The sequence below is a fragment of the Balaenoptera borealis genome (assembly GCF_965194805.1).
Source record: "Balaenoptera borealis genome assembly, chromosome: 5".
NCBI lineage: Eukaryota > Metazoa > Chordata > Mammalia > Artiodactyla > Balaenopteridae > Balaenoptera > Balaenoptera borealis.
The window spans coordinates 6311756-6338925 of record NC_138862.1 but is presented as its reverse complement, the minus strand read 5'-3'; the positions used below and the strand labels follow the sequence as shown (position 1 = coordinate 6338925).

General features: G+C 39.6%; 2 protein-coding genes and 1 long non-coding RNA gene across 5 annotated transcripts in view; 2 read left to right on the top strand and 1 right to left on the bottom strand.

Moving 5' to 3' along the window:
- GET1 (guided entry of tail-anchored proteins factor 1) overlaps nt 1-10323 on the top strand; it is a 54824-nt gene extending 44501 nt beyond the window's left edge. Inside the window, exon 5 of the mRNA XM_082393837.1 lies at nt 8951-10323. Coding sequence (XP_082249963.1) covers nt 8951-8958 — 8 coding nt within the window. The 3' untranslated portion in view covers nt 8959-10323. The remainder of the gene's footprint in view (nt 1-8950) is intronic.
- The window catches only part of LOC309629643, a 545666-nt gene that overhangs the window by 412228 nt on the left and 106268 nt on the right, over nt 1-27170 (top strand). The gene's annotated exons all lie outside the window — the stretch shown is intronic.
- LCA5L (lebercilin LCA5 like) overlaps nt 1-27170 on the bottom strand; it is a 49973-nt gene that overhangs the window by 18355 nt on the left and 4448 nt on the right. The window contains exons 1-2 of one of the 3 annotated variants that reach the window (XM_082393804.1): nt 5565-5896; nt 5142-5288 (exon numbers count right to left, since the gene is read on the bottom strand). The exons of 1 other annotated variant lie outside the window; for it this stretch is intronic. In XM_082393804.1, coding sequence (XP_082249930.1) covers nt 5142-5288; nt 5565-5883 — 466 coding nt within the window. In that variant the 5' untranslated portion in view covers nt 5884-5896. Of the gene's footprint in view, nt 1-5141; nt 5289-5564; nt 5897-27170 lie in introns of those variants that run through there. One more of the 3 variants, XM_082393803.1, reaches the window with a different exon arrangement.

Genomic DNA, 27170 nt, shown 5'->3' with positions numbered 1-27170 from the left:
TTAAGTCATTTGTCCAAGGTTACATAACCACAAAGTGACATAAAATGAACTGAAAACCAGGTCTTCTCTGACTCTAAAACCTGTACTTATTTCTATCATAAAAGGTATACTAAAAACCATAATAATCGATAACATTTACTAAGGGTTTACCATATGTGAAGCATTGAATTAAAGGCTTTATGTAGATTATCTGATGTAATTCTTCCAACAAAATGTTACAAGGCAATTAGAGTGTAATATTAGAGCCTAATGTTATATATATGATGATCTCATATATTTAAAAAGAACCTTAAAAAGCCATTAAACTGCTTAGAATATTCATATAAGGATTCCATCTCTCAATAAACCCAACACAACCAATTTTTCCTCTGTTACTTTTGGGTGAGCACTAAATTAACTAGTTAGATGGTTTGTATTTGGGAGTCTAAATGATATTACACGAAGCTTATGTAACTGAATTTGAGTATGTCAAATGTATGTGTAACCTCATTGTATTATTATCCCATTTTAAAGATGAAAAAACTGTGCTCAGTGATGTCACTTATCAGTGGGCACACAGCTGGTAAGTGGTGAGACAGACCCACGTCTATGTGCCTTTGTCACTGCCCCATATGTATTGTATGTGTATCTGTATGATATTCATATGTGCATCTGTGTATGTAAATATATGTGTGTGTGCATGTGCACATATTAGTATATCTATACTCTGAGAAAGAGAGATTGAAACTGGATTCTAGAATCTAAAAAAAAATGGTCCTCTTCCTGGAGAGAGAAAGGCTCTTAGTGGCCAATGTCACTGGAGTCCTAACCCTAAGCTATTGGCCAAGTGTGCACACATCATCTGAGACATGGCTTAGCGTGTTTGGTCTAGGTGGTGGGAAAGGCAGTTCTAATTGTGGTGGAAACAACGAGTCAAGAGAAACAGAAGATGCTTTCTGAGGATAAAGCATGTGAATCTTGAGCATGACAGACCACACAGATTTCACAATGATCATAGGATCGGTATCAAATCAATAACCAATGGACTGTCTTTACAACTATGCCTCCAGAGGTTTTTATTTTCCCACTGGGAACAATGTAGTAGGGGCTCTGGTTGAATATTTGAGTATCTTGGAATAGACTTTTGAGCACACTGAAAACTGGGAAGCAGAGGTCAGACTTTAAGACACCTACTAGAAGGCCAGAGAAGAGGTGTCTGTGGTTGTATCAGGCTGGACACTCTAGTACCTTGGGCACTGGCTGGGGGAGTTCTAGACCCAGGCAGTGTGGATCAGGCTGGATGAAAACAGGGGTGGGTGAGGGCTCTCAGGCTCCACACCATGTCCAGCATGATTGAACTTGACCCCAACTTGTAATGCCTTCCAGCTCTTGGGTGGTGTGACCGTGGAGGAGAAAGAGATTTTCCTGAGCCTGGAGGGATGAGGGGTGGTGGGTTCCGTGGGCACTGGAGGCTTGTGTCCCCACCTCACACTGGACTCGAGTGATGGGAGGGCAGAGTCAGCATGAGTGGGGACTAAACCCCACGGGCACGGGGCACTGGCCAAGGCCCCAGGTCGAGATGTGCACCGAGGGCCTGGGCGCTTCGAAAACAGGAGGCGTCGGCCTTTTAAAGATCACATGGGCCGGGCTTCCCTGGTGGCGCAGTGGTTAAGAATCCGCCTGCCAATGCAAGGGACATGGGTTCAAGCCCTGGCCCGGGAAGATCCCACATGCCGCAGAGCAACTAAGACCGTGCGCCACAACTACTGAGCCTGTGCTCTAGAGCCCGCGAGCCACAACTACTGAGCCCACGTGTCACAACTACTGAAGCCTGCGCACCTAGAGCCCGTGCAACAAGAGAAGCCACGACAGTGAGAAGCCTGTGCACCGCAACGAACAGTAGCCCCCGCTCACTGCAACTAGAGAAAGCCCGCGTGCAGCAACAAAGACCTAACACAGCCAAAAATAAATAAATAAATAAATAAATAAATTTATTAAAAAAAAAAAAAATACACGGGCCTGGACAAGAAACACAGACGTGGTGAAGATGGAAGGGCCAGAGACCCTTCCCCAAATGTCCTTGTCTGTGTAAGGCCCCCCATACTCCCTTCATTCCCCAAACATGACTGAGATCCAATGTCTTATCTACCCTAGAGGGTGCGTGTGAGAGAAAGAACCAGATTGTTTTGCTTCAGAAAGGTAAATATCCCACTTGCATTTGAGTGATGTAGAATAAATTCATACCATATATGTCATGCATACTTGTATAATAATAAAGGTTAGGAAACTTGAAATAGGGTTTAATCCTTAAAGATTTATATCTCATTATCCTAACCTATACATAAGAATGGTAAAGCTTACAATTTCTGTCCCATTTCACAAAATAAGGCAGATTTAGCTGAATGATTAAGCTACTCTTAAGATAACTAATTGTTAAACCACTAAGCTAAAACACTTAATTCACCAAAAACATGTACATTTAAGTCCATGTTAGCCAAAAAGGGACTCTTCTCATTGCTTAAGAGCAGGTGTGCTTCCCACTACGAGTGAACTGTGCTCTTTTAAACAGACCTAAGGACAGCCCCGCGCTCGCCTCTTCACTGGCTCCAGCCCGTCCGTTTCCCCAGGTGTGTCCTCACCCTCAGCCCCTCCTCTTAAAAGCACGATTGTCCTCCTGTCTCACTGCTGTACCCATGCTGTCTCTTCCCCCATTTTCCCTGGCCCCGTCGTAGGCCCGTCTCCTGGCCACTTTCCTCTTTGGTCTCTCGGTCCCGTTCCGTTCCCGAAGTCGTCCACACCCTCAATCTGGTTCTGGAACTTAGCCTGAGCCATGTCCCTGCTGGCGCTGGCTCTGCCCTCTGCCGGGTTCTCGCTCTCTTCCAGGTCACCTTAAAAGACGTAGCTCACTTCCTTCAAGGACCAGGGTAAGAAGAGGTTCAAAGGCAGGCCTTTCCCCTTCCTGTTCTCCAGAGCCCTGGCATTAGTGGAGAGGGCATCTCCTCAACCCCACCGTAGGGCTTCCACCTTCCCCCGACTAAAGACAACAGGGCAAAAGCTGTCCAGAACAATTGAATGCAGTAAAATAACTTCTTTTTTGTGTACCAGTTTTTGAATGACTATCACATATTTTAGCATTGTGTTAAACACAAAACACATCAAGGAAGGATATATAATTGAAGGAATTCTGAAAGTACATTTTTCTACAAAAGAAAGAAAGAACCATGTTTTGAAAATCAAATTATAGAAATATATTGCTCGCTATTTACATTGATTTAAGTAAATCTCCAATATCTGACCAGAGCAAATATCCTATCATATTGAAGTCCTCTTTTTATCCCTATAATTTTTCTCTATGAAATGTTTTTCTGCTATAAAACTTGCTTTTCTAAGATGGGAATTGAAAATAATCTCTGATGTTATTATTCTTGAGTGAATTCTGGGTCTGTAGTGGTGGTTCCTGATCCAGTGTTACCAGCCCCTGAGGGTCAGAGGTCTACTTTTATATATAAGAAAGCTGAACAGAAATTGAACCTTCACTGGAGAACGGACTGCACCGGCTAAAACGTAACGCCTTTTTGCTTTGGGTTAGAATTACATTACCCCAGCATTAATTCATCAATTACTTGCCGATTAAATTTTTTTGGCAACCACTTGTAAAACATGAGCTGGGAGAGAACAAAAGAATAAAAGAATAAACCAAGAGACACTTTCATCATTCTGTGACAAAGCTTGATGTTACAATGAGTGTTTTAAGGTCATCAGACACCGGTACGAGGATCCTCAGGGACATATAATTTGGGTCAATGATGCAGCCAAGATTTACTTAAAATAATTTCAGAGTATTCATACACAAAAGCGTACCCAAGGGAGAGCAAGCCCTCACTCGGATCATGGAATTTAGGCTCTAGTCCACTGTGAAGTGACTTCATTTAGGCTGCTCCCAATTTATGAACAGGTATCTTGCATAAAGGACACAATAAATATTTGTGGCATAAATAAATGAGGAATCAGTTTTTAAAAGTCAAATTATAAGGTGCTTAGAACTCAAAATACAGTTCGTTTCTTGTAGAAATGGTTTTATAAATGCTAACTGCATTCTCACGCAGTCCCACAAAAGCCCAGACTCCATGTAAGCTGTAGTATATCGTTTGAGGATTCCTTGTCATAAACCCCTGGGGCCAAACTGTTTCTGAATTTTGGGGGGTTTATTCTTTGTGATGCATATATAGTATTTTCCAAAGTACGCCCAGTAGGGCTGGGGACATCACGCTTTGTTTTTGTAGTGAATATTTTTGTAGTGAAATTTATATGATTATATTTCTCGCAAAGTGAAATAAATAAAGATCAGTCTCATGTCAGTTCAAATCAAGTTTTTGTTGCCGAATCAGTGTTGGTGCCAAAGATAGAAAAATCGTTTGGTTTTCAGAGTTTCGTAAATTTCAAGTGTGGCCGAGGGAGTATGACTGTAGAGCCTGTCCATGATGTATGTGCTGTCGTGATTATCTCTACAAATGCCCAAACAGACTTCCCATGACAGAGTCTTCTGCCCTGGGCCTTGCCAGGATGTGCGGACCTCCCACCTCTCCAGAGAAAGGGCTGTTAACCTTTCGAGAATCTGGATGAAAACTATGGGTCCTTCTCCCTAGAAAGTTCACAAACGCAAATAAATACACACAAAAATGCAAGGGATTCCCTGGGGTTTGCAGATGTGGGTCTTAGATGAAGAATCCCTGCTCTATAGCTGGGAAGAAGGGCAATAGAAGATTCTATATCTTCACTGGGGGCCCCGGGCACAGCTGGTCATGGCAGGCTGGGGATGGGAGGCAGGTACTGGGTAAATGTGACACTACATGTGCTCCAGTGAGAGTAGGCTCTTAACTATTTTCCAGCTACTGACTGGGCAGTTCTGACGGTCACAGCGGGAAAAGAGTTCCAGCTATTTCTACATAGGGAGTATTTATAAGCCTAGGATTGCCTGCCTGGGAATAATCACCGCCTGGGCAGGGGGCAGGGAGTTAGGAGGTCTAGGGTGTTGCAAAGCTAATCCCAATTTGGATAGTTAGGAGCTGATGGAGTACTTTTAAAATCCACAAGGAAATGACATTATTAACAGCCTTTTGAACCATCCTTGTTTCTAAAGAGTATCTGCCAATATGCCTCACCGGACGCGAAGACCATCTTCCTGGGGTGCTGAGACAGATATTTACATTTCACTGGTGACTGAAACCTTGATTCTTCAGCTGAGATGAAAGGCAAGAGGCCAGTGAGTTCCAAGTACTGTGGTATTCTGTAACAAGTCCACCTGTTAACTAAAAACGGAACTAACCTCACTAGGGGGTTCCAGGAGGGTAAGCCGTGCAAGAGGGCTAGGCTTTATGTTTTAAGCCTAGCTTTCTGTTATTTTGTAATTATCCTTAATTTCTCTATTTCCCATTCCTTCTATAAAAATTCACTTATAATGTTTATAATTTACAATCTGGAAAAACAATAAAACTGAATATGGACCACTTCAGATAGTAGTGCATTAAATAATAATGTCATTATAACCAGAAATTTGGTCTTGGTTGGGAAATTTTGCGTCTTACCTTTAGGTTGGGAGATTTTAGAAACATTATACTTTTTCTTCTCCTTTTTTTCTTTTACTACAGGCTTCTCTAAATAATTCTTTTTAGCCGTGGTTTCTGAACATTCAGAGAGAAAGTCTTCTGAATAATCGTAGTGAGAACTTGAACTTCTGCAGGAACACTGAGATCTGCTGTAATCAACACTCTTGTCGGAATTGTTGCTGTTCCTGGGAAAACCTGGGCTGCTGCTCTGGCATTTTGCAGACCTCCTGCCGTTTTCTAAGGCCACACTGGGGAAGTGTCCATCTAGATTTGTTTCTGTTAGATCAGCCAATGACATAGTAAACAACCTAATAGAAGAAAAGTATTTGTAGATTTATAGCTACTGACATTGAAATGAACCTGTGCTTTAATATATTTAACTATAAATGCATAATTAGGAATACCAAACAACACATTATTTTGAAGTATTTTCTGGAAAAATTTTCAGTTTGGTTTTTATATTTTTTTCTACCTAAAATGTAAGACTCCTGAGACTGGACTTTGGGGAGATTATATTCACAGGAAATATAAAGTTCACATCAGGTAACAACAATGACAACAATTTAAAAGTTAGTGAATTACAGTCTCATTCTCTAAGACTGACTTTTTTTTTAATTGAAGTATAGTTGACTTACAATGTTGTGTTAGTTTCAGGTGTACAGCAAAGTGATTCAGTCATACATACATATATATATATATACATGCTAGAACAAAAAAAGAATGAGTTAAGTTCCCAAACCAGTTCTATTCCCTAATCTTTCTGTAGGAACCACTTTGAGCTTCCTTAGACTCAGTCTGAAGTGTGTTTGGCTTTGGGAAAGGGTGATCAGGCATTGTCTGGAAGATACCAAGGCCTCTCCACTGTTTATCAAGAGGCAGAAGTAGCACCTCACTGTTGTCTACCGGATGCCGAGGGTCACCTAACTGCAGGCGTTCATTCAGCTGGGAAAACAACCAGGTGATTCCTCCATGTGTAGTCAGTCACTTTTCCTTCCCTGAGGAGTGATAAAGAAGGGAGATATCATGCACCTTTCTGAGGCTGTCTTTGGAACGCACACAGTGTGGGGAGCAGCTTCTAAGGGCCTCCGCTGACCCCCACTTCCTGGTATAATCCTGTCCTCTCGAGTGTGACTCAGGTGTCGCTTCCAAGGTAAGGTAACTAAAGGATTCTGACTTCCTTCTTAATCACCTTCGCTTTTTCTCTCATTTGCTCACATTGATGGAAGCCAATTGCCCTGTTGTAAGCTGACCCACGGGGAAGCACACATGGCAGGAAACTGAGGCCTCAGGCCCACAGCCAGGGAGGACCTGAGGCCCTCCGTCGAGCGGGCTGCGGGAGAGGAATCCTACCACCAACCATTCGGGTGAGCTTGGAACTTCCCCCCGAGTCTGGAGGTAACTGCAGCCCCAGCCGACATGCTGAAGCAGCCTTGCGAGACATCCTGAGCCAAAGGACCCAGCTGTGCCCGGATTCCTGACCCACCGGATAAAAAACATTCGTTGTTGTTTTTCCAGCCAGTAGGTGTTCATTTGAGAACCGGAGACAGACTTATAAAACTGCAAACTTCCGTGTGAATCGACCCCAGGAGGTTATGAAACCAACAGTGATCTTGCAGGAAAATGGAAGAACGGGATTTTATGCTAAACAACTTAGTTTATTTAGATTAATAGATGCTTTCTAGAATGTGTATTTACTTAATTTTGAAAAAATCTATATAATGCCATATTTTCTCTATCTCTAATCCATAAATTTTAATCAAATCATGATCTTATCAAAGTAGTTTTTTGGAGCGGTGGCCGACCACACTGTTGTTTTAAGCTGTTAAGTTTTGGGGTGATTTGTTACACAGGTGTAGGTCACTCATACACTCAGATGTATCTTCCCAGGGTGGTTCAGTTTCCAAAAGAGTTACTTGGGCTAAACACAAATTATACCCACCAGAGGGAGAGAACATTTTAATTTTTTTTTTTTTTTTAATTTATTTGGCTGTGTCAGGTCTTAGTTGCGGCTCACAGGCTTAGTTGCCCAGAGGCATGCGGGATCTTAGTTCCCAGGCCAGGGATCGAACCTGCGTCCCATGCATTGAAAGGCAGATTCTTAACCACTGGACCACCAGGGAAGTCCCCCAAGAGAGAACATTTTTAGAATTCTGAAAGTCCCAGGACCCAGAACTGTTCTAAAATTTCTACCTATGTAACCGGAATATGGGTTTGTTTGGGTTCACCTGTGAGAATTCCATTCTAATTCATGAAACTGAATCTGACAGTCATTAGCAAGGTAAAACCAAGTTTGATTTTTGGCTATTCCTAGTCAGCATGTACCTTGAAAGCATATATCAAGCAGCTCTCTGAAATATTCAATCTGTTAAATGGTAGTTTTCTCATTGATCTGTTGAAAACTGGTAAGAGGACTAGTATCAGGCCTGTAACTACCTTTAAGTTGATTAAATTGTTTTAGAGTATATTTGTATTAAATATAAGTAGGCTACACCACATTGTTATCAATAAAAAAATGTAAGCAGGCTCCACATACATGGATTTCTGATTATGTGGTATATTATTTAAAAGTCTAGGCTTTAAGCCAACCATCTAATGTTCTTTTTAATTAATTGATTAATTAATTAATTTAAAATGTTCAGTCAAAAGTCATTTATTTAGTGTCTGCTAGGCACTGGAGTTAGGAAAAAGGCAAACTCTGCCTTCAAGGATTTGAAAATAAAGTTAGTAATTATGTAATTAATGCTCACTATATAGTTAGCATACCAGTTTTTGATATCAAATTTATGATAGTGTATACTTCAGATTTTTGACACCATTTATATTTTAAACAATTAGTGTTTACAGTACAACGGTGCCCATTTTATTGCACTTGAAGCATGATTTCACTATATTGCTATCATTATAGGGTTTATAGTAGTTTCTTTGCTGTTGTGTATGACTCAGGAATACAACCCACAATTAAAAACCTAATGGAAAAATGTGACCCTGTTGATGATATGTTTTTTCTGGAATCCACCATGGTGAAAAGGGGTGGCTGCTTATAAATACAATAAGTTTGTGTATCACATTCATTTAATTATAGAATGAGAAATGAGAATGTTCAAGATCGAGATATACATCTGAATAATTCTGAATACTACAATGTTGTGTAGTTGCCTTCAATTCTGCTTTTACAAGGCAGACCAAAAACTAAACACATGCAAAAATGTTTTAAAATGAATTAATGTGTACCTGCCGTTCTTTACCAAATGTTTCTAAGATGTATGAAAAATCAACTTTATGTCCTGAGCGGAGGGTTCTTCACACTGTAGTATTTATGAAGTTTCCAGGGTAGTGTTTTCTGACATTCTTTGGTCTCTTTTTAGGAAAATAATATATTTCAGGGACTTCCCTGGTGGCTCAGTGGGTTAAGAATCCGCCTGCCAGTGCAGGGGACACGGGTTCAAGCCCTCGTCTGGGAAGATCCCACATGCCATGGAGCAACTAAGCCCAGTGTGCCACAACTACTGAGCCTGCGCTCTAGAGCCTGCGAGCCACAACTACTGAGCCTGCGAGCCACAGCTACCGAAGCCCACATGCCTAGAGCCCGTGCTCCGCAACAAGAGAAGCCACCGCAATGAGAAGCCTGCGCACTGCAACGAAGAGTAGCCCCCGCTCGCCGCAACTAGAGAAAGCCCGCGTGCAGCAACGAAGACCCAATGCAGCCAAAATTAAATAAATAAACAGATAAATAAATAAATTTATATTAAAAAAAAGAAAAATAATACATTTCAAAAAACCTAGAATGATATTACAAAAGGCAAATGTTAAGAGCTCATCAGTAAACATTTATATAATAGGAAGTTAAAAGTTTTGAACCAGTATTAATTTATATATATTCATTTGCATATGGATTGCTTTATACTTCACACACTATAAGGCTTTCTCTCTATCAAAGTGAATCAGTTATTGGCAGTTGATCGGGAAATTCTTGGTTGTAGTTATCAAACAGTCCTGCTGAAATAAGATGTGAAGGGGCCACAGCAGAGCAGTGCGTCTCAAAATTTGGGGCACAAAACAAAAGATCGTGTGGCCCACCTGCCTGTTCTTTCTTTCTAATGAAAACTTGAACATGAATAATGAAAGTTTTTGGATTATGTGTTACTTGCCTGAAAGCAACAGGTACTACCAGTGGGCACTGGATCTTATCTTAGAAGCACTGATATTGATAGACTTTAGTATTATGTACTGAAATGTATCATTCTGACTCAACAGTCTGTCTCACAAATTGTCAGATTCTTGGCTTTTATTACAACCAGAAAATCCTAATTCTTAAAGGTAAATATTCTGTAGTGAAGTTATAATTAATTCATAGGGACCATTTAGTTTTCACATGGTTACGGCTATGTTTCCCAACCCAAATTACTGTGTGGGTAGGTAACTGTATTCTTAACTGTATTCTCAGTCCTGCTTCGTGGGAAACGGTAGTTTGACTTACAAGTTTCCCCTCTTTTCTCACCCATTTTCAACACTTCCTATTCTCTTTCCCACTTTATATTTCCTCTTAGAACATATCACTAGTCTAATTTCATACATGTTTTACTTATTCATCTGATTTGTTGCCCGACTTCTCAATTAAATTGTATGCTTCATAATGGCAGTATTTTTGACTGTTTTGTCTACTGCTGTATCTCCTGTGCCTAGAGGAGTTCCTGGGAAATAATGTGTTCAATAAAGACTGACTAAATAAATGAATGTTCAGGGTGCCTCTATGCTTAAGTCCTTTCTCCATATCCATTACTCCTGAAAAACTTCTCACTAGTGCTGACCCAACTCAAAATGCCCTAAATGAATGCTTTCCCAATATGATAAAGAAATATTAATACATATCTCAAACTAAAAGCTAATCTCATGCTTAACAGTGGAACATTAATTTACATTGCTGTAAGGATTTAGATAAAGATGCCAACGATCACTTCTGCTAATTAATATTGCTCTGGAGGTACTAGCCAATGAAATTAGACATGAGAAAGAAATAACATGTATACATATCAGAAAAGAAAGGGCAAATCATTTATTATGTGCAGGTAACATGATTTTAAACTTATAAAACCCCATACAACAGTATAAAATAAAGGGAATTCAATAAAACTATTGGCTATTAAATGGATATAAAAATCAATCTTTTCTATATGTTAACTGAAATGACTTGGAAAATAGATGAAAAGATCCCACTAACTATATATCAGCTAAAAATTTAAAACATCTGATACAGGTTTAATACAAATAATATGAAAAAATCTTTAAAACTACTGAAAGAAATAAAAGATTTATGTAAGTGGACAGACATATAGTATTCTTATATAAGAAGGACCAAGGTGATAAAGATGTAAATTCTCCCTAATTTAATGTACATAATCACAGTATTCCTAGTAAAAATGTCAAGAGTAATGTTTTTTGGAAATTTGACAAGATCATACTAAATTCATATAATTATGAATATGAAAAATACATGAGAACAAAAGGATTTTAAAAAAATGATGAGAAGGGACTACCTCTATCAGATATTGTGATATAAAGCTATAGTCATTAAAAGAGCCTGATAATAGTGCTTGAATAGACGGAACAATATAATGAAATAAAGAGTTCAGAAACAGAAACAAATACATATGGAAACCTAGTATAAGATAAAGGTGGAGAAAAGCAGACATTCAAGAAATGATGGTGTGGGGCAACAGGCTAGACATCTGTCTGGAAATCAGAACAAAAGTGAATTCTTACTACATTTCTTACACTTAAATATTAGATGAATTAAAATGTAAATGTTAAAAACAAATCTTAAAAGAAAACATGGAGTATGGTAAGAAATAAAGCTCACAAACCACAAAGGAAACAATTAGTAAAAATGGCTGCATAAAATTTTTAAAAAGTTTTTTTATTCAGGTATAGTTGATTTACAATATTATATGTTTCATGTGTACAACATAGTGATTCTCACAATTTTTAAAGGTTATACTCCATTTATAGTTATTATAAATTTTTGGCTATATTCCCTGTGCTGTACAATATAGCCTTGTAGCTTATTTATTTTATACATGATAATTTGTACTTATCACCTACCCCTCTCTTGTCCCTTCTCCACTCCCTCTCCTCACTGATAACCACTAGTTTGTTCTCTATATCTGTGAGTCTGTTTCTTTTTTGTTATATTTACTAGTTTATTTTATTTTTTAGATTCCACGTATAAGTGATACCATACAATATTTGTCTTTCTCTGTCTAATTTTACTTAGCATAATAACCTCCAAGTCCATCCATGTTGTTGCAAATGGCAATATTTCATTCTTTTTTATGACTGAGTAGTATTCCATGTATATGTATATGTATGTGTGTGTGTGTGTGTGTGTGTGTGTGTGTGTGTGTATACACACACATATATACCACATCTTCTTTATCCATTCATTTGGTAATGGACACTTAAGTTGCATCCAAATCTTGGCTATTGTACATAATGCTGCTATGAACATTGGGGTGCATAGATGTTTTTGAATTGATGTTTTCATTCTCTTCAGATATATAGCCAGGAGTAGAATTGCTGGGTCATATGGTAGTTCTATTTTTTGTTTTTTGAGGAAATTCCATACTGTTTTCCACAGTGGCTGCACCAACCTGCATTTTTATCAGCAGTGCACAAGGGCTCCCTTTTCTCCACATCCTCCCCAACATTTGTTGTTTATGGTCTTTTTGATCATAGCCATTCTAACAGGCATGAGGTGATATCTCATTGTGGTTTCGATTTGCATTTCTCAGATGATTAATGATGCTGAGCATCTTTTCATGTGCCTTTTGGCCATTTGTATATCTCCTTTGAAGAAATGTCTATTCAGATCTTTTGCCCATTTTTTAATGGGGTTGTTTGTTTTTCTGACATTGAGTTGTATGAGCTGTTTATATATTTTAGATATTAACCCCTTATAGGTTATGTCATTTGCATATATTTTCTCCCAGTCCATAGGTTGTCTTTTTGTTTTGTCAGTGGCTTCCCTGGCTGTGCATAAGCTTTTAAGTTTAATTAGGTCCCACTTGTTTATTCTTGTTTTTGTTTCCTTTGCCTTAGGAGACAGATCAAAAAAAATATTGCTACAATTTATGTCAGAGTGTCCCACCTGGACTTCCTTGGTGGTCCAGTAGTTAAGACTCCACACTTCCTACAGGGGGGGCATAGATTCGATCCCTGGTCGGGGAACTAAGATCCCACATACTGTATGGTGCGGCCAAAAAAAGAAAAGCATCCCACCTATGTTTTCTTCTAGGAGTTTTATGGTTTCCAGTCTTGCACTTAGGTCTTTAATCCATTTTGAGTTTATTTTTATTATTTTTTTAAAGATTTATTTGTTATTTATTTATTTATTTGGCTGTGTTGGGTCTTATTTGCGGCACACAAGATCTTCATCGAGGCATGCAGGATCTTTTGTTGCAGCATACAGGCTTCTCTCTAGGTGTGGCATGCGAGTTTTCTCTTCTCTAGTTGTGGTGCACAGGCTCCAGAGCACGGGGGCTCTGTAGTCTGTGGCACGCAGTTTCTCTAGTTGAGTTGCATGGGCTCAGTAGTTGTGGTGCCTGGGCTTAGTTGCCCCGCAGCATGTGGGATCTTAGTTCCCTAACCAGGGATTGAACCCACGTCCTCTGCATTGGAAGGCAGATTCTTTACCACTGGACCACCAGGGAAGTCCCTTGAGTTTATTCATTTATTTATTTTAAAAATTTAATTTATTTTTTTATACAGCAGTTTCTTATTACTTATCTGTTTTACACATATTAGTGTACCCTTGAGTTTATTCTTGTATATGATGTTAAATATGTTCTAATTTCATTCTTTTACATGTAGCAGTCCAATTTTCCCAGCACTACTTATTGAAGAGGCTGTCTTTTCTCCACGGTATATTCTTGCCTCCTTTGTCTTAGATTAGTTGACCATAAGTGCGTGGTTTTATTTCTGGGCTCTCTATTCTGTTCCATTGATCTATGTGGCTGTTTTTGTGCCAGTACTATACTGTTCTGATTAATGTAGCTTTGCAGTATAGTCTGAAGTCAGGGAGTGTGATACCACCAGCTCTTTTCTTTCTCAAGATTGTTTTGGGTATTTGGGGTCTTTTGTGCCTCCATACAAATTTTAAAATTATTTGTTCTAGTTCTCTGAAAAGTGTCCTTGGTATTTTGCTAGGGATTGCATTGAATCTGTAGATTGTCTTTGGTAGGACGGTCATTTTGACAATATTAATTCTTCCAATCCATGAACACAGTATATCTTTCCATCTGTTTGTGTCGTCTTCAGTATATTTAATTGGTGTCTTATAGTTTTCCAAGTACAGGTCTTCTACCTCCTTAGGTAGGTTTATTCCTAGGTATTTTATTCTTTTTAATGTGATGGTAAATGGGACTGTTTCCTTAATTTCTCTTTCTGATAGCTTGTTGTTAGTGTATAGAAATGCAACAGATTTCTGTATATTAATTTTGTATCCTTCAACTTTATTGATCGATGAGTTCCAGGAGTTTTTTGGTGGTGTCTTTAGGATTTTCTATGTATAGTCATGTCATCTGCAAACAGTGACAGTTTTATTGCTTCCTTTCCAATTTGGATTCCTTTTATTTCTTTTTCTTGTCCGATTGCTGTGGTTAGGACTTCCAACACTATGTTGAATAAAAGTGGTGAGAGTGGGCATCCTTGTCTGGTTCCTGATCTTAGGGGAAATGCTTTCAGCTTTTCATCACTGACTATGATGTTAGCTGTGGACCATATATATATAGCATTTATTATGTCATATATAGCATTTATTATGTTGGGTCTCTATACTCACTCTCTGGAGGGTTTTTTTTTGTGTGTGTGTGTGATCATAAATGGATGTTAGCTTTTGTCAAAAGCTTTTTCTGCATCTACTGAGATGGTCATATGGTATTTATTCTTCAATTTGTTAATGTGGTGTATCACATTGATTGATTGATTTGCAGATATTGAATCATCCTTGCATCCCTGGGATAAATCCTGCTTGATAATGGTGTATGATCCTTTTAATGTATTGTTGGATTTGGTTTGCTAATATTTTGTTGAGAATTTTTGCATCTATGTTCATCAGTGATATTGGCCTATAATTTTTTTTTTTGGTGATATCTTTGGTTTTGGTATCAGGGTGATGCTGGCCTTGTAAAATGAGTTCAGAAACATTCTTTCCTCTGCAATTTCTTGGAATAGTTTGAGAAAGATAGGTGTTAACTCTTCTCTAATGTTTGGTAGAATTCATCTGTGAAGCCATCTGGTCCTGGACTTTAGTCTGTTGAAAGTTTTAAAAAATTATTATTATTACTGATTCAATTTCATTACTAATGAAATTGTAATTGATCTGTTCATATTTTCTATTTCTTCTGGTTCAGTCTTGGGAAACTGTACATTTCTAGGAATTTGTCCATTTCTTCTAGGTTGTACATTTTATTGTGATATAGTTGGTCGTAGTAATCTTTTATGATCCTTTGTTTTTCTGTGGTGTTGGTTGTAACTTCTTTTTCATTTCTGATTTTATTGATTCGGGCCCTCTTTTTTTTTTTTTTTTTTTGATGAGTCTGGCTAAAGTTTTATCAATTTTGTGTATCTTTTCAGAGAACCAGCTCTTAGTTTCATTGATCTTTTCTATTGTTTTTTTAGTCTCTATTTATTTCTGCTCTGATCTTAATGATTTCTTTCCTTCTACTAACTTTGGGTCTTGTTTGTTCTTCTTTCTCTAGTTCCTTTAGATGTAAGGTTAGGTTGTTTATATGAGATTTTCTTGTTTCCTGAGGTAAGCTTGTACTGCTATAAGCTTCCCTCTTAGAACTGCTTTTGCTGCATCCCATGGATTTTGGATCCTTGTGTTCTTGCTTTCATTTGTCTCCAGGTATTTTTTTAATATCTGATTTGATTTCTTCAGTGATCCATTGGTTGTTTAGTAGCATATTATTTAGCCTCCATGTGTTTGTTTTTTTGCCGTCTTTTATTTTTCCTTGCAGTTGATTTCTAGTCTCATAGCATTGCAGTCAGAAAAGATGCTTGATATATTTCAATATTCTTAAATTTACTGAGACTTGTTTTGTAGCCTAGTATGTAATCTGTCCTGAAGAATGTCCCATGTGCATGTGAAAAGAATGTGTATTCTGCTTCAAATTTAAATTTAAAGCCAGAATTTCCTTATTGATTTTCTTTCTGGATGATCTGTCCATCAATGTAAGTGGAGTGTTAAAGTCCCCTATTATTATTTTGTTGCTGTCAATTTCTCCCTTTATTTCTGTTATGTATTTAAATGTTCCTATTTTGGATGCATATATAAAAATTTAAAACTTCTCTATAACAAAAAACATTATAAAGTTAAAAGGCACTTCAGAAACTGAGAAAACTACTTTCAACACATATGACAAAGAGCTAATTCCTTAACTTACAAAGAACTCTTATGATACTCCATAAGTAAAATGGGAAAAGGGTATGAACACATTACAGAACAAGCACATTACAGTAACATAGACAACCAAAAATATATATAAAATGTTTTTCAAACTTGCTCTTAATTAATGAAATGCCAATTAAAAGAATTAGATTCCAGTTTCACTCATCAGAATGGCAAAAATTAAAAAATTGGATGAAACATTTTTTTTTTAGTTTTTTTTTAATTTTTAAAAACATTTTATTATAGAAAACAATAAAAACAATAAAATATAAACAAAAATAGCAGTATAATGAACTCTTCTGTATCCATCATCCAGGTTCAACTCATAGTTAATCATTTTTTTTTTCTGAGATATACATTTTAAAGTAATAACTAGAATTATGACTTATAACATTATACCAGAACATATAAGATTTTTAGAAATTTCATGTAATGTCTGAAACATTTATATTAACATATTTCCATACAAATAACCCAATGAAAGTTTAGTATTAGTTGTTTTGTTTGTTTGGTTTTTTTTATACTGCAGGTTCTTGTTAGTCATCAATTTTATACACATCAGTGTATACATGTCAATCCCAATCGCCCAATTCAGCACACCACCATCCCCACCCCACCGCAGTTTTCCCCCCTTGGTGTCCGTATGTCTGTTCTCTACATCTGTGTCTCAACTTCTGCCCTGCAAACTGGCTCATCTGTACCATTTTTCTAGGTTCCACATACATGCGTTAATATACAATATTTGTTTTTCTCTTTCTGACTTACTTCACTCTGTATGACAGTCTCTAGATCTATCCACGTCTCAGCAAATGACTCAATTTCGTTCCTTTTTATGGCTGAGTAATATTCCATTGTATATATGTACCACAACTTCTTTAACCATTCGTCTGTCAATGGGTATTTAGGTTGCTTCCATGACCTGGCTATTGTAAATAGTGCTGCAATGAACATTGGGGTGCATGTGTCTTTTTGAATTATGGTTTTCTCTGGGTACATGCCCAGTAGTGGGATTGCTGGGTCATATGGTAATTCTATTTTTAGTTTTTTTTAAAAAAATTATTTATTTATTTATTTATTTATGGCTGTGTTAGGTCTTCGTTTCTGTGTGAGGGCCTTCTCTAGTTGCGGCAAGTGGGGGCCACTCTTCATCATGGTGCGCAGGCCTCTCACTATCGCGGCCTCTCTTGTTGCGGAGCACAGGCTCCAGACGTGCAGGCTCAGTAATTGTGGCTCACGGGCCTAGTTGCTCCACGGCATGTGGGATCTTCCCAGACCAGGGCTCAAACCCGTGTCCCCTGCATTGGCAGGCAGATTCTCAACCACTGCGCCACCAGGGAAGCCCCTATTTTTAGTTTTTTAAGGAACCTCCATACTGTTCTCCATAGTGGCTGTATCAATTTACATTCCCACCAACAGTGCAAGAGGGTTCCCTTTTCTCCACACCCTCTCCAGCATTTGTTGTTTGTAGATTTTCTGATGATGTCCATTCTAACTGGTGTGAGGTGATACCTCATTGTAGTTTTAATTTGCATTTCTCTAATAATTAGTGATGTTGAGCATCTTTTCATGTGCTTCTTGGCCATCTGTATGTCTTCTTTGGAGAAATGTCTATTTAGGTCTTCTGCCCATTTTTGGATTGGGTTGTTTGTTTCTTTAATATTGAGCTGAATGAGCTGTTTATATATTTTGGAGATTAATCCGTTGTCCGTTGATTCGTTTGCAAATATTTTCTCCCGTTCTGAGGGTTGTCTTTTCGTCTTGTTTATGGTTTCCTTTGCTGTGCAAAAGCTTTGAAGTTTCATTAGGTCCCATTTGTTTATTTTTGTTTTTATTTCCATTACTATAGGAGGTGGATCAAAAATGATCTTGCTGTGATTGATGTCAAAGAATGTTCTACCTATGTTTTCCTCTAAGACTTTTATACTGTCCGGTCTTACATTTAGGTCTCGAATACATTTTGAGTTTATTTTTGTGTATGGTGTTAGGGAGTGTTCGAATTTCATTCTTTTACATGTAGCTGTCCAGTTTTCCCAGCACCACTTATTGAAGAGACTGTCTTTTCTCCATTGTATATCTTTGCCTCCTTTGTCATAGATTAGTTGACCATAGGTGCGTGGGTTCATCTCTGGGCTTTCTATCCTGTTCCACTGATCTATGTTTCTGTTTTTGTGCCAGTACCATATTGTCTTGATTACTGTAGCTTTGTAGTACAGTCTGAAGTCAGGGAGTCTGATTCCTCCAGCTCCGTTTTTTTCCCTCAAGACTGCTTTGGCTATTCGGGGTCTTTTGTGTCTCCATACAAATTTTAAGATGATTTGTTCTAGTTCCATAAAAAATGCCATTGGTAATTTGATAGGGATTGCATTGAATCTGTAGATTGCTTTGGGTAGTATAGTCATTTTCACAATATTGATTCTTCCAATCCAAGAACATGGTATATCTCTCCACCTGTTGGTATCATCTTTAATTTCGTTCATCAGTGTCTTATAGTTTTCTGCATACAGGTCTTTTGTCTCCCTAGGTAGGTTTATTCCTAGATATTTTATTCTTTTTGTTGCAATGGTAAATGGGAGTGTTTCCATAATTTCTCTTTCAGATTTTTCATCATTGGTGTATAGGAATGCAAGAGATTTCTGTGCATTAATTTTGTATCCTGCAACTTTACCAAATTCATTGATTAGCTCTAGTAGTTTTCTGGTGGCATTTTTAGGATTCTCTATGTATAGTATCATGTCATCTGCAAACAGTGACAGTTTTACTTCTTCTTTTCCAATTTGTATTCCTTTTATTTCTTTTTCTTCTCTGATTGCCATGGCTAGAACTTCCAAAACTATGTTGAATAATAGTGGTGAGAGTGGACATCCTTGTCTCGTTCCTGATCTTAGAGGAAATGCTTACAGTTTTTCACCATTGAGAATGATGTTTGCTGTGGGTTTGTCGTATATGGCCTTTGTTATGTTGAGGAAAGTTCCCTCTATGCCCACTTTCTGGAGAGTTTTTATCATAAATGGGTGTTGAATTTTGTCAAAAGCTTTTTCTGCATCTATTGAGATGATCATATGGTTTTTATTCTTCAGTTTGTTAATATGGTGTATCACATTGATTGATTTGCGTATATTGAAGAATCCTTGCATCCCTGGGATAAATCCCACTTGATCGTGGTGTATGATCCTTTTAACGTGTTGTTGGATTCTGTTTGCCAGTATTTTGTTGAGGATTTTTGCATCTATATTCATCAGTGATATTGGTCTGTAATTTCCTTTTTTTGTAGTGTCTTTGTCTGGTTTTGGTACCAGGGTGATGGTGGCCTCATAGAATGAGTTTGGGAGTGTTCCTTCCTCTGCAATTTTTTGGAAGAGTTTGAGAAGGATGGGTGTTAGCTCTTCTCTAAATGTTTGATAGAATTCACCTGTGAAGCCATCTGGTCCTGGGCTTTTGTTTGTTGGAAGATTTTTAATCACAGTTTCAATTTCATTACTTGTGATTGGTCTGTTCATATTTTCTGTTTCTTCCTGGTTCAGTCTTGGAAGGTTGTAACTTTCTAAGAATTTGTCCATTTCTTCCAGGTTGTCCATTTTATTGGCATAGAGTTGCTTGTAGTAGTCTCTTAGGATGTTTTGTATTTCTGCGGTGTCTATTGTAACTTCACCTTTTTCATCTCTAATTTTATTGATTTGAGTCCTCTCCCACTTTTTCTTGATGAGTCTGGATAATGGCTTATCAATTTTGTTTATCTTCTCAAAGAACCAGCTTTTAGTTTTATTGATCTTTGCTATTGTTGTCTTTGTTTCTATTTCATTTATTTCCACTCTGATCTTTACGATTTCTTTCCTTCTGCTAACTTTGGGTTTCGTTTGTTCTTTTTTCTCTAGTTCCTTTAGGTGTAAGGTTAGATTGTTTACTTGAGATTTTTCTTGTTTCTTTAGGTAGGCTTGTATAGCTATAAACTTCCCTCTTAGAACTGCTTTTGCTGCATCCCATAGGTTTTGGATCGTCGTGTGTTCATTGTCATTTGTCTCTAGGTATTTTTTGATTTCCTCTTTGATTTCTTCAGTGATCTCTTGGTTATTTAGTAATGTATTGTTTAGCCTCCATGTGTTTGTGTTTTTTACTTTTTTTTCCCTGTAATTGATTTCTAATCTCATAGCGTTGTGGTCAGAAAACGTGTGTGCTTGATATGATTTTGATTTTCTTAAATTTACTGAGGCTTGATTTGTGACCCAAGATGTGATCTATCCTGGAGAATGTTCCATGTGCACTTGAGAAGAAAGTGTAATCTGCTGTTTTTGGATGGAATGTCCTATAAATATCAATTAAATCTATCTGGTCTATTGTGTCATTTAAAGTTTCTGTTTCCTTATTTATTTTCATTTTGGATGATCTGTCCATTGGTATAAGTGAGGTGTTAAAGTCCCCCACTATGATTGTGTTACTGTCAATTCCCTCTTTTATAGCTGTTAGCAGTTGCCTTATGTATTGAGGTGCTCCTATGTTGGGTGCATATATAGTTATAATTGTTATATCTTCTTCTTGGATTGATCCCTTGATCATTATGTAGTGTCCTTCCTTGTCTCTTGTAACATTCTTTATTTTAAAGTCTATTTTATCTGATATGAGTATAGCTACTCCAGCTTTCTTTTGATTTCCATTTGCATGGAATATCTTTTTCCATTCCCTCACTTTCAGTGTGTATGTGTCCCTAGGTCTGAAGTGGGTCTCTTGTAGACAGCACATATATGGGTCTTGTCTTTGTATCCATTCAGCAAGCCTGTGTCTTTTGGTTGGAGCGTTTAATCCATTCACGTTTAAGGTAATTATCGATATGTATGTTCCTATGACCATTTTCTTAATTGTTTTGGGTTTGTTTTTGTAGGTCCTTTTCTTCTCTTGTTTCCCACTTAGAGAAGTTCCTTTAGCATTTGTTGTAGAGCTGGTTTGGTGGTGCTGAATTCTCTTAGCTTTTGCTTGTCTGTAAAGCTTTTGATTTCTCCATCAAATCTGAATGAGATCCTTGCTGGGTAGAGTAATCTTGGTTGTAGGTTCTTCTCTTTCATCACTTTAAGTATATCATGCCACTCCCTTCTGGCTTGTAGAGTTTCTGCTGAGAAATCAGCTGTTAACCTTATGGGAGTTCCCTTGTATGTTATTTGTCGTTTTTCCCTTGCTGCTTTCAGTAATTTTCTTTGTCTTTAATTTTTGCCAATTTGATTACTATGTGTCTCGGCGTGTTTCTCCTTGGGTTTATCCTGTATGGGACCCGCTGTGCTTCCTGGACTTGGGTGGCTATTTCCTTTCCCATGTTAGAGAAGTTTTTGATTATAATCTCTTCAAATATTTTCTCTGGTCCTTTCGCTCTCTCTTCTCCTTCTGGGACCCCTATAATGCGAATGTTGTTGCGTTTAATGTTGTCCCAGAGGTCTCTTAGGCTGTCCTCATTCCTTTTCATTCTTTTTTCTTTAGTCTGTTCTGCAGCAGTGAATTCCACCATTCTGTCTTCCAGGTCACTTATCCGTTCTTCTGCCTCAGTTATTCTGCTATTGATTCCTTCTAGTGTAGTTTTCATTTCAGTTATTGTATTGTTCATCTCTGTTTGTTCTTTAATTCTTCTAGGTCTTTGTTAAACATTTCTTGCATCTTCTCGACCTTTGCCTCCATTCTTATTCCAAGGTCCTGGATCATCTTAACTATCATTATTCTGAATTCTTTTTCTGGAAGGTTGCCTATCTTCACTTCATTTAGTTGTTTTTCTGGGGTTTTATCTTGTTCATCTGGTATGTAGCCCTCTGCCTTTTCATCTTGTCTGTCTTTCTGTCGAAACATTGTTATTGTACCTATGATTAATAGTAATGCTGATACTGCATAGTTGTTTAAAAAATAAAAGACTGAAATATATCTCTGTATGTGTGGATATGCAAAGATCTCCAAGTCATGTTCCTAATCATTGTCTACATGTTGCTCATCACCTGCCATAAAGAAAGGGGTTAAAATCCTAGTTTTTATTTATTTATTTATTTATTTATTTATGGCTGTGTTGGGTCTTCGTTTCTGTGCGAGGGCTTTCTCTAGTTGCGGCAGGTGGGGGCCACTCTTCATCGCGGTGCACGGGCCTCTCACTGTCGCGGCCTCTCTTGTTGCGGAGCACAGGCTCCAGACGCGTAGGCTCAGCAACTGTGGCTCATGGGCCTAGTCGCTCCGGGGCATGTGGGATCTTCCCAGACAAAGGCTCGAACCCGCGTCCCCTGCATTGGCAGGCAGATTCTCAACCACTGTGCCACCAGGGAAGCCCTAAAATCGTAGTTTTAAGATTTAAGACTTATATTTGGTACTGTGTTAGGCTGAATACTGCCCCCTGCCCCGAAGGATGTCCACATCTTAATCCCTAGAAACTGTGAATCCCCAGGACCTGTGAACAGAATGTGATAACTGCATAGAGCAAAAGGAACTTTGCAGATGACCACTTGAAGGATATTGATTGAGGTGGGGAGATTATCCTGAATTATCCTGGTTTATCCATGTGGGCCCGATACAATTACAAAAACCTTTATAAGAGGTACACAGGGGGAGTCAGTCAGAAGATAGCAATGTGATGAGGGAGGAAGAGTCAGAGACAGATGTTTTCCTGCTGGCTTTGAGGATGGAGGAAGGGGGTCACAGGCCAAATACTGGCTTTTCTAGAAGCTGTTAGGAGGCAAGGGAATGGATTCTCCCCTGGAGTCCCTGGAAGGGACCAACCCTGCTGATATCTTAATTTTTAGCCTTATGAGACTCACTTCAGACTTCTGACCTCCAGAACTATAAGAGAATAAATCTGTGTTGTTTTAAGCCAGAGTTTGTGGTGTTTGTTAGAGCAGCAACAGGAGACTAATAGAAGTTATCTTGAAAAACATCATAAATCAAAATGAGACTAAAAGCAGGCTATTAAAATGTAAATGAAACATACTATTTTAAACTTCAAGAAGTCAATAAAGAGGATGACTTCACGTGCTTTGGGGAAATAACTTAACGCTCTCAACACCGTCTTGCTATACCTTGTCTGGACTACACCTAGGAAAAAGATCACCAACTGCGGGGAGCTGGTGGGATTGTTTTGTAAAAACTAGCTGGAGAAACGAGCAAACTCTCTCATCAAGCACTCAGGATGGGGATTTTAGAAAGCAAGAAGGCTGGCCCTTGCGCAGGGGCATCGGTGGAGGCATGCCCGGAGGCTGAGAGGGCTGGGTGGGGAGGAGAAATGTGGGGGGATGGGTGACAAAAGGTGACAGGTAGCAGCACGATCAGGAAATTAATTACACTGAGCAAACAAGATAATTGAGGAAATAAATAAATGTATTTAGAATCATAGAAGACAAGTTTATTTCTGCCTGAAAGGTTTTACTTACATAGAAAGGGGGACGTCTAGAAATAACTCTGAGGTGTTCGATTAGAATAGGGAATATTGGGCTAATATATATATATATATATATATACACACACACATATTTTATATATATTTTATATATATATACACGAGGATAGCTAGTTACCAATCTATGTGCATGTATGCGCGTGCATGCGTGTGTGTGCGTGTGTGTGTGGGTAAGTTTCCTAACTCTGCTGAAGGCCTAGAAGCAATGACACCCCAGTAACCATGAGCACACTGAGTATCATTCTCCACTAAATACCATCCTCTGCTAAAGGGAATCAGGGTTCCTCAGAGAAATGGATGATTCCAGGCTTGGGGCAGGCAAAGTACAAGGTAAGGCTGGTATGTGAAAAAGGACACAGAAGCCAACTTGAAGTTTTCACTGATCAAATCTAGGACAATTTGAGCATCAAAATAAATAAGGATGAAATAAGATGACAACCTATTAAATAAGATAGGAATCCATGAGTCCATACTAATACAAATGAATAAATAAATAGAGAAAGGAAGAGAAAGCTCTTCCTTATGGTAGAATGACAGCTAATAAATGTACAAGGAATGGCTGAAGGGGACGATGACAGTTTGATGGCTATCAGAGAGGTAGTGGAAACAGGCAGGACTTGTCAGTGGATGCTAAAGGCCAGTGAACGTAAGTCTGATAAGGAACAGGATCTGGCATGATACTAATCAAATACAAAGGGAAAGAGGGTGGCTTTGTGGAGAAACCTGGCAGACATCTTGACCGTCACCAGGTCAGCAAGGCCTGCACCACCAGTGGGACAGGTGGACCTCATGTGCCTCCCGGAAACTGAGAAGAGCACAGGGTCATTCATGTGGTCTCCCTGCCAGGATCAGGCCTGAGTCAGGTCAGGGGGAGACACCGACCAGACCCAGGTTGAGGGTCTTCCTGCAGAACAAAAGGCCTGAACTCTTTGACTTAAAGTTCAGCAGAATGTTAAATGACCAGAAAAGCTCTTCCCTTAGCTTATAGGAATTGTTATAAAAATAGGCAAGATGATCACATACCTCAAGGCTTTCAAGAACACGATTTCTAACATTGTGTCCACTTTTAAGATGATGTGTCCCAATTTTTGGCTTCAGAAATGTGGTTGCTCTAATATTGAAGAAAGGAAGCTTAAGAATGAACACTAGGGGACTTCCCTGGTGGCGCAGTGGTTAAGAATCTGCCTGCCAATGCAGGGGACACGGGTTCGATCCCTGGTCTGGGAAGATCCCACGTACCGTGGAGCAGCTAAGCCCGTGCGCCATAACTACTGAGCCCGTGCTCTAGAGCCCATGAGCCACAACTACTGAAGCCCATGTGCCATAAGTACTGAAGCCTGAGTGCCTAGAGCCCGTGCTCCGCAACAAGAGAAGCCACTGCAATGAGAAGCCCACGCACCGCAACGAAGAGTAGTCCCCGCTCGCCGCCAACTAGGGAAAGCCCACGCGCAGCAACGAAGACCCAACGCAGCCGAAAAAAAAAAAAAAAGAATGAACACTGGAATTAAGAAGAGAGGAAGTATGCTACAGAAGGAAAAAGGCTTGTGTGGCAAGACGTCTGAGTTATAATTCCAGCTCTGCCAGTACTAGCTAGCTGCCTGGCCTCAATGGTTTAATGTACGAAATTTGCTGTTTTCAATGACGTTTAAGGTTTAGCCCGGCACGAAAGTCCATCAATTAAATATACCTATATACATCAGAAATCTCAGGCTTTATTGGATAACATGGAATTGTGCCATTCAAGGTTTGGATGGTTATAGACAAGTTATGTAGGTTTTGGTTATTTAACAATTTTATATATTTAATTGATTTTTGACAAAGAGCTCAAGTTCATCACCAGACTCAGCTTCCCAAGGCAGAGCCTTCAGGGTTAGAAGCTATGCCTCTCTACTCCCACCAGGTGGCGGCAAATGCAGCTACTGCATGGGTTCCAGGAAGAGTCCACGCTCTAGGGCTACATTCACAGACACGTAAACTTTTAGCTCCCCCTCCCGGCCACTGCCACATTTTTTAAAAATTTACAGTGTTGACCTGATTCTTTTTTACTAGAATTTTCACTCTGTCTATTTTAATAAAATTCTACGAAAATATCCCACATTTGATGTTACACATTCGAATGTCCATTTCATTCATTCTTTCAACACACATTTGAGTGCTTACCACGTGCCAGGAGCTGTGTGAGGTGTGGAGGGTATAATGAACACAAAAACGTGTCTGTTTTCGTGAAGCTAATACGTCGGTAATAAAATAATCACAACAGTGACTGTTCTAAGTGTTTTAAAGGAAAGAGCTACAACTCTGTGAGGATATATGGCAAAGAAGCCTGATCTAGACAGTGACCTGGGAGTTTCCCTAGAGCGGTGCATTCTAAGTTGAGATATGCAGGGTCAGCGGGAATTGGCTGGGCAAAGAGGAATGGAGGGTGGGAAGGAAGAACAGCGCAGAGAGAGGAGGCAGCGCCAGGGCTGGCGGGTAGAGGAGGCCCCTGCGGCTGGGCCCCGTGACAAGGGCCAGCGGTTCCAGATGGGGCTCCAGAGGTCAGTGGGGTGAACAGCTGCAGGGTCACTGGAAGGCATGTTTATGGTCTGGATCTTTCATCCAAGAGGAACAGCCAGCTAGCAGTAAGCAAAAGAGAGAGAGGCTGGGGAAGGCATGATCTGCGCTGCCTTCCGAAGAGGTGACTGGCTGCAGGCGGGGGAGAACAGAAGAGGGCAGAGTCAGAGAGCAGCGGATGCAGGAGGCGGGACGAAGGAAGGCGGGAGCTTGGACCAAGGTGCCCGTGACGATGTGAAAGATGCATAGGGGACAATGTCACCAGGCAGGGCTTGGTGACCCACTGGATGCTGGGGTGAGGGAAAAGGTCAAGGAGGAATCCTGGTTTCCGGTGGAAGGGGTCCCAGTGGGTGGGTGGTGGGAGACTGCCAGGTCTCGTGCGTGTTGAGTTGCAGGGGTCTGAGAGGTATCAAGAGGCACTGCCGCCCAGTAGCTGGTCCTATGGGAGCCGGAGGAGCAGAGGGCTGGGCGTGGCTGAGGGTGCAGAAGCCCAGGGAAGACAGTGCTTCGCGAGTGGGAGGGGAGCAGCAGAGTCAGACCTATGTGCTGCTGAGAGACTGAACAAGACGTGGCCTGGAAAGTCCAATTAGTGGTTTTGGTGCAGAGATGAGAGTGGAGGGCAGACTGGAGCGGGTCGAGGAATGAGAGGCAGGGAATGGATACACTGAATACGGCAATTCTTTACCAAAGTTTGCCTGTCAAGGGGGATGAGAAATTGAGCAATAACTGGAAAATGAAAGGGAACTGAGGTCAAGGGAGTTCGTTTCTGTTTCTTTTGTGATGGGAGGTCTTGAACATGTTTAAAAGCCGAGGGAAAGCGCCAGTCAAGATGGAAGAGGTGATGACACAGGTAAGAGAATGGACAGCCGAGAGTGACAGCAAGTGGGAGGGGGTGAGATCCAAAGCACAGGGGGGTTGCAGTTGTGGCAGCTGAAGACGGAGGAGATTCCCCTCAGGTGGCTTTAAGAGCCTCTACGAAGTGACAGCACAAGGGGAGGCTGGAGAGCGGAACATCCTATAGACCCTCTGCAAGTTGCAGCTGCCCTACTGTTATACTTTGGTCCGTCAGGGTTTCACTAGATGGAAAAAGAGACAATGGAGGCCAGGGTTTGCGACTGGCAAGGGGACAGGTGTCTAGGGCCATTAGCTCCCTGAGGGCAGAGACCTGTCATATCAATCA